At 40.8% G+C, this 12,055-nt stretch overlaps 1 protein-coding gene across 2 annotated transcripts in view; it reads right to left on the reverse strand.

The window, feature by feature from the left end:
* GLRA3 (glycine receptor alpha 3) overlaps nucleotides 1-12,055 on the reverse strand; it is a 117,538-nt gene that overhangs the window by 36,516 nt on the left and 68,967 nt on the right. For both annotated transcript variants that reach the window (XM_038755277.1, XM_038755276.1), the window contains exons 4-5: nucleotides 7,984-8,207; nucleotides 5,232-5,314 (exon numbers count right to left, since the gene is read on the reverse strand). In XM_038755277.1, coding sequence (XP_038611205.1) covers nucleotides 5,232-5,314; nucleotides 7,984-8,207 — 307 coding nt within the window. The remainder of the gene's footprint in view (nucleotides 1-5,231; nucleotides 5,315-7,983; nucleotides 8,208-12,055) is intronic.

Consider the following 12,055-nt stretch of genomic DNA (forward strand, 5'->3'; position numbering starts at 1 on the left):
ACAGATGAAAGGGATCAAATATCATAAACTGGGGACGGGACAAATAAAATGGAAGTGATAGATTGGGAATAAATGTGATTCTGCAGGAAGGTATCATCTTGCTGCTAGATAATAATAATAATAATAATGGCATTCATTAAGCACTTACTATGTGCAAAGCACTGTTCTAAGTGCTGGGTAGATTACAAGGTCATCAGGTTATCCCACAGGGGGCTCACAGTCTTAATCCCCATTTTACAGATGAGGTCACGGAGGCACAGAGAAGTGAAGTGACTTGCCCAAAGTCACACAACTGACAATTGGCAAAGTCAGAATTTGAACCCATGACCTCTGACTCCAAAGCCCGGGCTCTTTCCACTGAGCCACGCTGCTTCCCATATCTTCAGCTCATATCTTGAGATTCTTTTCACCTTGAGCTAGATGCTTAAGATGCACTAGAAAAAAGGGGAAATAATTGAGAATTTCAGAGAAAATAAGACTAAAAAAATGGCTTGCCCAGGGAAGCATCCTAGACTAAGCGGAAAGGCCAGGGGCCTGGGAATCAGGAGACCTGGGTTCTAAACCCAGCTTTGTCACTTGCATGCTGTGTGACCCTGAACAAGTCACTTAAATTTCTAAGCCTCAATTTCCTTACCTAAAAAAGTGGAACAACATACCTATTTTTTAATGAAATCTGTTCAGTGCTATATGGCAAGCACTGGACTAAATGCTGGGGCAAATAGAAGCTAATCAGGTTGGACACAGCCCATGTCCCACATGGAGCTCACAGTTTTAATCCTCATTTTACGGATGAGGTAACTGAGGCACAGAGAAGTGAAGTGACTCGTTCAAGGTACCAGAGCAGACGAGAGGCAGAACCGGCATTAGCTCTGATTTCTAGGCGCCTACTTATTCCACTAAACCACCCATGATTTTTCAGCAAGGCCAGGCTGCTTCTCCTCCCACTCAATTTGTGAGCCCCATGGGTGACAGAGTCTGTGTCCATCCTGATTACCTGTGTCCAACCTGATCCACCCCAGCGCTTAGCAGAGTATTTGACCTATAAGGCTTCAAAACCACAATGAATGTGTTGGGTTCCTCCTTTTCTCTCCTTCAGGCATTCTCTCAACTCTGCCAAGTATACGATATTTATGTGAGCATGGATTATTGATGTACCCATCTCTAATTTTAAAATGTTTGCAGTTAGAGACTAGCTATTTATTTCACACCATTCTACAAAGCCAAGAAACACCCATTTTACGGAAGAAAATTGGTAATTGTCGAAAAATGATAATGATATCAGGGAAAGATTCTTATTTAGCAGTGACAGGGGTAAGGTTGAGGACTTAGGATTTCTGACCCCATGTTCTATGATCAGGCTACACGATAAGCTGCAGGAAAAAATACCCAACGAGATAACAAGAAAGGCTTTTTCAATTACTCTTAGGTCTAGGGAGAGTGACTTAAATGAAGTCTGAAAAGTAAGCAGAAAAAGAAAAAAAATGATAAATTCACTGTTTTAAATAATGTATTTCTTTATACCCTGGATTTTATAACAGCAGGCTAACAGCAGGCTAACAGGCAAACCAGCGCTTAGAACAGTGCTTTGCACATAATAAGTGCTTAACAAATACCATCATTATTCAATCGTATTTACTGAGCACTTACTGTGTGCAGAACACTGTACTAAGCACTTGGGAAGTACAAGTTGGCAACATATATTATTATTATTAACACACCAAAGGATTTTACTTACCTTTCAAAGACGTAGGCTTTTCCCAGTACTTTGGACCCTGTGGATCCTTAATGAATTATAATCATGATCGCATTTGTTAATCACTTTCTACGTTCCAGGCACTATATGAAGCGCTGGGGTGGGTACAAGCAAATCGGGTTGGACACTGTCCCTGTCCCACACGGGGCTCAATCTCAATCCTCATTTTACAGATGAGGTAACCAAGGCCCAGAGAAGTAAAGTGACTTGCCCAAGGTCACACAGTAGACAAGAGGCAGAGCCAGGATTAAAACCCATGGCATTATGGCTCCCAGGCTCTTGCTCTATCCACTAATTAATTATATTACTACTACTATTATTATTACTACTATTAAAGGAACACTGGCACGCATGCACGCACACACACACACAACAAAGAGATATACAGGCCCACATAAAACATGCTCAGGCATCTCGGGTGTGTGTATAAAACTCTTTAAGAAGAATTTGATGGATCTCTGACTTATCAGAGATAATCACCAATTAGAGCTGACCTCTGGCCCAAACTGGACACCCCCCAATCAGGGGACCAATTCATCTAGGCCTAATAAATTGTCCAAATTCAATGGATTGGGTCTGCCATGATCTCTCTCCACCAATCAAACATTCAGATGCCAAAGTTTGTGAACTATGCCCAGAGGCAGTACGGTACTACATGACTCTGGGAATGGTAACCTAGAGTGAGGGTAAAATCCCTCCACCGATGTTTATTTTGGCTTTGCCCTGGTCATATTCGGATCATGAGCCAAAATGTCTGCACCTAAGTAATTGGTCAAAAAAAAAAAAAAAAGAAAATCAGCTTCTTCAGCACAGATGTAGTCACATTTGCTTTGAAGCCGTCAATTTCCCTTTGTGAACCGACTGATTACACAAGGCATCTGTTCACGTCTTGGTTTGCTGACTGGAACGAGACTATCCTCTAGGCTCTGAAGGAGGTGAAACATTGCACTGGTTTGAATGCCATAAGACTTACTGTTTTCCCAAAGGTAAAGCTAAGCATGGTTTAAGCATAAAGAATGAGAAACCTGCCTTTAACCTGTCACTTGGTGCTAAATATGCCACATCTCAAAGATATTACCCTAAGCAGACCTTATATTTTGGTGAACTGGGAAAAAAATATTTTAAATTGATTATGTCTGAATTGCCAATGAAATTCAAATTCATTATTTGACTTTCTGAAAGCCAGAAAATTACCCACTTCCGTAACACAAGTTCCAGATTTTTCTCTCGCTCATTCCCACTGCCTATTTCTAAACTACTTTCCCCAAACCCCCACAGAAGTACCAGAGAATAAAAGATAATAATCACAAGAAAGAACCCATTTTGAGATCCTGTCAGAGGGTCTCTAAAACATCTGGATGATTGTCATCAGTCCCGGCACGGTGAGTACATTCATCCTAACTTTCTATCAAGGCTGTGAATCTAACTCTGCCCCTGCTCCTTTTTATGGTAACTGTTAAGCGCTTACCATGTGCCAAGAACTCTACTGAGCGTTAGGGTAGATACAAGTTGATCAGGTTGGACAGGAGTTGGAATTAGAACCCAGGTCCTCTTACTCCCAGGCACGTGCTCTTTTCACTAGGCCACCCTCCTTGTCTTATTTGGTTATGACTCGCTTCACGACCAAGAGATAAGTGAAGTTGGACATTTGCCTCGAAAATACATCTCAGGGATGTGAACTAATCTCTGTTCAAGAATGTTATGGATGCTATAAATGAAAGCCAGCAGATTGATTTCTTTTATCCATTTAGAACTTTTAAATTTCTGCAGAATGCTCAACTAAGTGGTCATCAATTGGATAATAATGGCCCACTAATTGGAAGCATTTAGGTGACTGATAAAGGCCTGTTTCCCTGTGAGTATAGATGCCACAGGGAAAGAGATTCAAATACAGATAAAAAAACCAATATTTATATGTACGATTTCCCCACCATCAATTCATTTTTAAGGGTATTCATTAAGTGCTGACTGTGTGCCAGACACCGTATTAAGCACTGGGGTAGTCACAAGATACTCAGGTTGGACGCATCCCATGTCCCACATGGGGCTCATAATCTCAATCCCCACTTAACAGATGAGGTAACTGAGGAACAGAGAAGTGAAGTGACTTGTCCAAGGTCACCTGGCTGACATTTGGCAGAGTCTGGATTAGAACCCAGGTCCTTCTCACTCTCAAGTCCACTCTTTAGCCACTAAGCCATGCTGCTTCTCACTTATCACTCTTTCAATGCCGCCTTCATATTTTAATGCCAAGAATTCCGATAGTGCCATCTTCATTATGACTATGTTCTCATTTGGCAGATTGTGCTATACCTTGGCTCAAACTCGCTGTGGGCAAGGAATATGTCTGATTATTGTTATAGTGTTCTCTCCCAAGCACTTAGTACAGTGTTTTGTACATATATGACTGACTAAATGCGTGAATGAGAACCCTTCCTCCTCTCACTCTGTCTCTTTCTTCACATTTTTAGCCTTTGAAGTCTTCTACTTGTACAGAGAGAATAAATGTCTTCAATAATAATGATAATTGTGATGTTTGTTAAGCACTTACTATGTACCAAGCACTATTCTAAGAGCTGGGGTAGTTATAAGGTAATCAGGTTGGACACAGTCCATGTCCCTCATGGGGCTTACACTCTTGATCCCCATTTTACAGATGAGGTAATTTAGGTACAGAGAAGTTGTGACTTGCCCAAGGTCACACAGCAGACTTGTGACCGAGCCTGGATTAGAACCCACGACCTCTGAATCCCAGGCCCAGGCTCTTTCCACTAAGCCATGCTGCTTGTCTATTTTAACAGTTTGTTCTCCACTTGGCACTGGATGACTTTTTTGCATTTGGAGCATAAGACAAGACAAGGTTTAGCTGAAAGGAGAGCCAGTATCTTATCCCCACTTGACAAGTGAGGAAACTGAGGCGCTAAGCATTTGAGATATTTGTGTATTCAACTGAACAATTATTCTTCTGATTACTCTGGCAGTAAATATTTTTATGTCCGTCTCCCCCATTGGCAGGTAAGCAACTTGTGGGAAGGGAGTATGTCATGTCTAAATTTTGTACTTTCCAAAGCATTTAGTACGGACTTAACGCTTGGGAAATACAATAGTAGTTGTAATATTTATTGAATACCCTCAAGTGCATTGCATGGTACTAGTGGATGTTCTATCAATACTATGACTACTATTATGTACTATTTTTATTATTGAAAGTGAAAATGTATTAAAGGGACTCAAAATAAGTCCTTCCCATCTTTCATTTTGTTTGGTAAGCTTATTATATGTTTTCAGCAGCCCTCCAATTTTAAATGCTCATTACCTCTGCCCTTAGGAAGAGTGTGTTAGGTGATGAGATAAACTGTCCAAATAGCATATCTGTAGATTAAATCAATGCTGGCAAAAAGAAAAAAAAATCAAGCTATCATTGCAATCTTACATCATTATAAAGCAGTCAGGGAGAGTACACTCTTTTAACACTTACAGCTTTCCAGTTGCATAATACATGTTTGTACATCCATAGGGAAATTTTTGAGGTCCATTGGGCAGGAGAGTATTAGAGTCAATCTGAAAGAATGCAAAAATGTGTTTAAAAGGGGCCAGGTAGAAATCAAACTGAAAGTCCTTACCCTTAGTCTTAAAGCACTCAGTCACCTTGCCTGCTTCTACCTTACTTCACTGATTTCCTACAGCAATTCAGTACGTTCAGTTCCTTCACATAGCTTGATCTTTTCTATCTCACCTGCCCACATCTGGCCCCTGGCCTGGAACTCCCCTTCCTCTTCATATCCAGCACTTAGAATAATGCTTGGCACATAGTCAGTGCTTAACCACACGTTGTTGGATAGGGACCATCCCTATATGTTGCCGATTTGTACTTCCCAAGCACTTAGTACAGTGCTCTGCACACAGTAAGCACTCAATAAATATGATTGAATGAATGAATGAACAAGTACCTTTATTATTATTATCTGACAGACGAACACTCTCCCTACATTCAAAGCCTTACTAAAATCATATCTTCTCCAAGAGACCATCCCTGACTAATTCCTCACTTCCCCTATGCCCTCTCCTTTCTTTCTGTGTCATCCTTGCACTTGGATTTGTTCTTTTTATTCACCTCACTCTTAGCCCCACAGCACTTGTACACTTGTGTAATAATAATAATAAAAATGATGATGATGGCATTTATTAAGTGCTTACTATGTGCAAAGCACTGTTCTAAGCACTGGGGAGGTTACAAGGTAATCAGGTTGTCCCTCAAGGGGCTCACAGTCTTAATCCCCATTTTTCAGATGAGGGAACTGAAGCTCAGAGAAGTTAAGTGATTTGCCCAAAGTCACACAGCTGACAATTGGCAGAGCTGGGATTTGAACCCATGACCTCTGACTCCAAAGCTCGTGCTCTTTCCATTGAGCCACACTGTACAGTGCCTGGCACATAGTTAGGTGCTTAACAAATACCATTATCATTATTATTATTATATATCAGTAATTTATTTTAATGTCTGTCTCACCTTCTAGGCTGTAAACTTCTGGGCACAGAATGTCTACCAAGAGACCTTCCCCATTTAAGCCCTATTTTCCCCTAATTCCTCTCCTATCTGCATCACCTATTCATTTGGATATGTAACCTTTAGTCACTTCATATTCACCCCACCCTCAGCCCCAGAGTACTTCAGTTCATAGCCGTAATTAATTTATTTATATTAATGTCTGCCTCCCTCTCTGGACTGTACCTCCTCGTGGGCGGGGAATGTGTCTACCAACTCTGCTGTATTGTACTCTCCACACACTAAGCGCTCAATAAATGTTGTTGATTTATCGAGCTATGAGGCTTATTTTTCACAAAAGGGATCGTTTCCATGGCTTTCAAATTACTACTTCAAGACAGAAGTGGGAAAAATAAGAAAAAATATTGGACACTTCAGATCAAACAGGAAAAATGGTCAAAAGATGATCTTCATCTGAATGTTGGATTTGTGCCCTTTATTCAACCCCACCCTCAGCCCCACAGCAGTTACGTCCATGTTGGCAATTTAGTTTAATGTCAGTCTTCCCTTCTAGACTGTAAGTTCCTTGTGGACAGGGAACATGTCTACCAACTCTATGTTCTCTCCAACCTAATTAACTTGTATCTACCCCAGAGCTTAGAACATTGCTTGGCACATAGTAAGCACTTAACAAGTACCATAATAATAATTATTATTACTCTCCTAAGCACTTAGTGCAGTAATCATAATAATGATGGCATTGGTTAAGCACTTACTGTTCTAAGGGCTGGGATAGATACAAGGTAATCAGTTTGTCCCACGTGGGGCTCACAGTCTGCACACAGTACTGCTCAATAGACATGATTAATTAACTTATTGAATACAAATTGTTGATTGAATGATCAATCAGTTGTGGTCCTGAGCCTTTTGGACTAGGTAGATGCAGTAGAGGCAAATACCCCCTGAAACCATGAATTGAGGGGCTCTCAATAGGATCGGGGGGAGAGAGTTTTAGTTAACATGCTCTAGACCGTAAGCTTATTATAGACGAATTCTGTTATATCGTACTTCCCCCCCGCCAGGAGCTTCATAAAGTGCTCTGCACAAAGTAAACTCTCAATAAATACCAATGATCGATTGAATGATTAATTAGCATCTTTCTTCTTACAGTTCCTCCTCCCCTTCCACCCTTCCACCTACTGGTATTTTGAAATTGGTCCAGGGAGAATTTGGTGTGTTTGATCCAAAAAAAAAAAGGTCAGTTGGAGAAGGCAAAAAAATGTTAGGCAAGAAAAGAATTTGTACAGAATTATCAATGTAACTGAAAAGATTGCCAATTGGTCAACCTTGAAATTTCCTCTCTGTGTAGTGATTTAGAGAATTCACATCTGCAATTAAATTATTTATTTGTTTATTCATTTACTCACTTATATTAATGTCTGTCTCCCCCTCTAGATTGTAAGCTCACTGTGGGCGGTGTACACATTGGACTCTTCCAAGCACTTGGCACAGTACTCTGCACACAGTAAGCGCTCAGTAAATATGATCAATCGATTGATTGAATTCACAACCTGTGCTGTTTTGTATTTATTTTTCCAGGCTAGGGCTGAACTCCTCTTCCAATTTTTGATTCTCCTGATCAATCAATAAGTGACAGCAGGAGCCAGCTCACTGGAGGCAGCTGTCACACTCCCAACTAAAACACAGAAGCCAAGTCTTCACCTGGCAGGGAATCAGCACTCACCTGATGGAATAAAGAACATTTCCGTTTTTGAAAATTCTCAGTAACTTGTTGTCGGTGGTGACTTCGTGAAAGTTGGCTCCTTTTTCATTAGCAAAGAACAGATCTGGCTTCCAAATGGAATCCAACATGGATGGATCCAAGTCTAACGAGTCGTCCGGATACTCGCTGTAGGCGAGGCGTGGATCGTTCCACTTCTGACGGAGGAAGATGTTCACGCGGTAATCCTACATGAGAGGAGAAAGAGAAATGGCGTTTTTCCGGAGCCTGTCTTTGATGCTTGAGTTTCTTTATGTGCTTCAGGTGACAGTAAGATGCTTCAAAGATAGTAGGGTTTACAGCCTCCCTTGGTTTCCTGTGTAACATAATCTCTCTACATGAAATCATCATCATCTGTAGTGTAGGTGTGTTTTGACATACCCAAGTGGCCACTGATGACTTTCAGGATATTCATTCAATTGTATTTATTGAGCGCTTACTGTGTGCAGAGCATTGTACTAAGCACTTGGTAATAATAATCTTTATATTTGTTAAACACTTACTATGTGCAAAGCACTGTTCTAAGTGCTGGGGAGGATACAAGGTGATCAGGTTGTCCCACGGGGGGATTCACAGTCTTAATCCCCATTTTCCAGATGAGATAACTGAGGCACAGAGAAGTTAAGTGACTTGTCCAAAGTCACAGAGCTGACAAGTGGCAGAGACAGGATTTGAACCCACGACCCCTGAATTCCAAGCTCTTCCCAGTAAGCCATGCTGCTTCTCGATATCAGACACAAACGTGCACCATTCTGAATGATTGATCATCTGTGGTCCCAAGACTTTCTGGATTAGGTAGATCTATTTTGCAGAAGTTTGTCAGAGGCTGTGTGCTCTTAGAGTATTTTCCCAGGGACGATTATTCCCTCCCCATTTCCTCCTGAGAATTTGTGATTCCTTCCAGGTCCCTGTGAACACGGGCACCACTTCTGAGCCGTGGCACTCAGCAGCTGGAGCTGAGGTAGAGGCAGGCAGGACGCTTAAACTTCCACCCTTAGAGGCATCTCCTGTCATTTCCATACTGGACGGGAGATAGATCAGCAGGAAACTGGACTGTGCTGTACTAAAATGGATGATCAGCCACTCTACTGCAGCATGACCTAGAGGAAAGAACACAGGCTTCATAGTCAGAAGATCCGGGATCTAATCTTGACTCTTGTCTGCTGCATGACCTTGGAAAAGTCACTTCTTTGGGCCTCAGTTCCTTCACCTCTAAAATGGGGATTCATTCATTCATTCAATCATATTTATTGAGCGCTTACTGTGTGCAGAACACTGTACTAAGTGCTTGGGAAGTACAAGTTGGCAACATGTAGAGATGGTCCCTACCCAATATCGGGCTCACAGTTGAGAAGGGGGAGACTGACAACAAAACAAAACATGCTGACAGTGTCAAATTCTCAAGATCACTACCTCCAGAAGGGCTTCTGGATTGATTTTTTTTCTCTTTCTCTCTCTCACTCTCTCATTCATTCAATCATATTTATTGAGTGCTTACTGTGTGCAGAGCATTGTACTAAGCGCTTGGGAAATACAAGTCAACAACATATAGAGACGGTTCCTACCCAACAGCGGGCTCAGTCTAGAAGGGGGAGACAGATAATGAAACAAAACATGTAGACAGTGTCAAATTCTCAAGATCACTACCACCAGGAGGGCTTCCTGGATTGATTTTCTTTCTCTCTCTTTCTCTGTCTCTCATTCATTCTTTCAATCAATCATATTTATTGAGTGCTTACTGTGTGCAGAACACTGTACTAAGTGATTGGGAAGTACAAGTTGGTAACATATAGAGACGGTCCCTACCCAACAATGGGCTCATAGTCTAGATTGAACAGGATTCAATACCTGTTCTCCCTCCCACTTAGACTGTGAGCCCCATGTGGGACCTAACTATTTTATATCTGCCCCAGCAGTTAATAGAGTGCTGACATATGGTAAATGCTTAACAAATACTACTCATTATTAATATCACTATTGTTATTTTATCATCATCACATTGGGAGACTTCTGTAAGAGTGAGGCTTATTTGAAAATATTAGTAAATCAATCAATAATCATATTTACTGAGCACTTTTACTGTATGCAGAGCATTGCACAAAATGCTTGGGCAAGTACAATATTCCTGAGGTGAAAAGAACTATTTTCATTTTATTATTGCCAGATTTTTCTGGCACCTTTATATCACTGTCCAAGTCACAGGAGCTTTTCCTGGAATCAGCTCCATGGATGGTTGGCAAGATAAAAGAAATACATTAGTTTTGATCAAAGCCATTTTTCCTCTCTTCTTGTCTTGATTCACAGCAGGGATTTTAATGCCAAAGGTACTGAGAGTGCGCTCACAGAAGAACACACAAACTTGTTTCCAGCTAGGAAAATGACCAAACATATTTCTGGACAATGATCAATATATCCATTTTAGTTTATGTACATGGCATTTGTTAATCACTTATTATGTGCTGAGCACTGACCTAAATTCTGGGGCAGAAAATTGGACACAGTCTGTTGAAGAATAACTTCAGGCAAAACATCGACAATAATGACTGGGCAGACTGTGGTTGGCATATGGTGCAAACTGAAGAATTCTAAGCTGCAATTCTCTTATCAATATGACACTGGGCAGGGAATGTGTCTACCAATTCTGTTATATTGAACTCATTTAAACACTTAACAGTGCTCCACACCCAGTAAGCACTCCATAAATATGATTGATTGATTGATCGGATAAAAAGTTGAGGGAGAGATGGTTTAATGTTGCCCTTTATAAGCCAAGAAGAGGTTTTGGACATCATTTCTCAAGCAGGAGTGGGTAGAGAAATGGATCATTGGATAACCATGCTTCATTATCTTTATTCCTTCGCAAACCCTACTAGTTCCTTTGAGTCTGACCAAGGAGGATGAGCATTACAATTTTGCAAGATTGAAAGTTCCTTGAAGCAGCATAATCTAGTGGATAGAGCATAGGCCCAGGAGTCAGAAGGCCCTGGGTTCTAATCCTGACACTGCCAAGTGTGAGCTGTGTGGACTTGGACACGTCACTTAACTTCTCTGTGCCTCAGTTACCTTATCTGTCAAATGGGGATGTAGACTGTGAGCCCTACATGGGACAACCTGATTTCCTTGTATCTACCCCAGCGCTTAAAACAGTGCTTGACACATAGTAAGCGCTTAAGAAATACTAACAATATTATTATAATGTGTACTTTATTATACTCTTCCAAGAACTTAGTACAGTGCTCTACACTCAGTAAGCCTTCAATGAATACCAGTGACTGATGGATTGGAATAAGAATTCATGCAGCTGAAAACTTTACTCAAAAGTCTTTATCTCAAACGAAAACAGCCAAAAAGAAACCAGACACATTGTAATCTCTTAATGACTAGGAGCTGTGTAGACTTATGTCATTATTTGACCTGTTTCACTTCATGACAGGAGGTCATCACTATTATCTTTTGCACTTGAATAACTAAGCAAAGAATATGAGAATAAAGTCAGTAGAAGTCCTCCAAAAAGTTTTTCTCAAACATGCCTCAGAAGAATATTTTTTGCAGCCACCACTAACAAGTAAGCCAATAGACAGGAAGTCAAAATCCAGTAGATGCCAGCCAATGTTATTACATACATGTTATTGATTTGCAGACCAGATGGGTTTGCACTCCCAGATTCAGACTATCATATTGATACCCATTCTCATCCCTTTGGGACATAAGTTCATAGGTACATACAATTTGGGGTGCTGGAATTAATCAGGGTAGGCTTGCTGGAGGAGATGGGCTTTTTAGGGGGCGGTGAATAAAAGAATAGCTCTAATATCTTTGAGGGAGGTACACAGTTCCACTTTTCAACAAAAATCATATCAGTCAAAATTGACTGATAAATACAGAAGAGATGAATAGATGATTACTTATTCTCTTCTACGCATTAATCACATTTGCACTGGGAATTCAGCACCAGGGCAAAATAGATACCATATAAATGTGAATACCTTTCCATACCTTCCTAGTCTCCTAATAGGGAATGGCCTTAGGGACTAAG

This window comes from Tachyglossus aculeatus, chromosome 12 (genome assembly GCF_015852505.1).
Source record: "Tachyglossus aculeatus isolate mTacAcu1 chromosome 12, mTacAcu1.pri, whole genome shotgun sequence".
Lineage (NCBI taxonomy): Eukaryota > Metazoa > Chordata > Mammalia > Monotremata > Tachyglossidae > Tachyglossus > Tachyglossus aculeatus.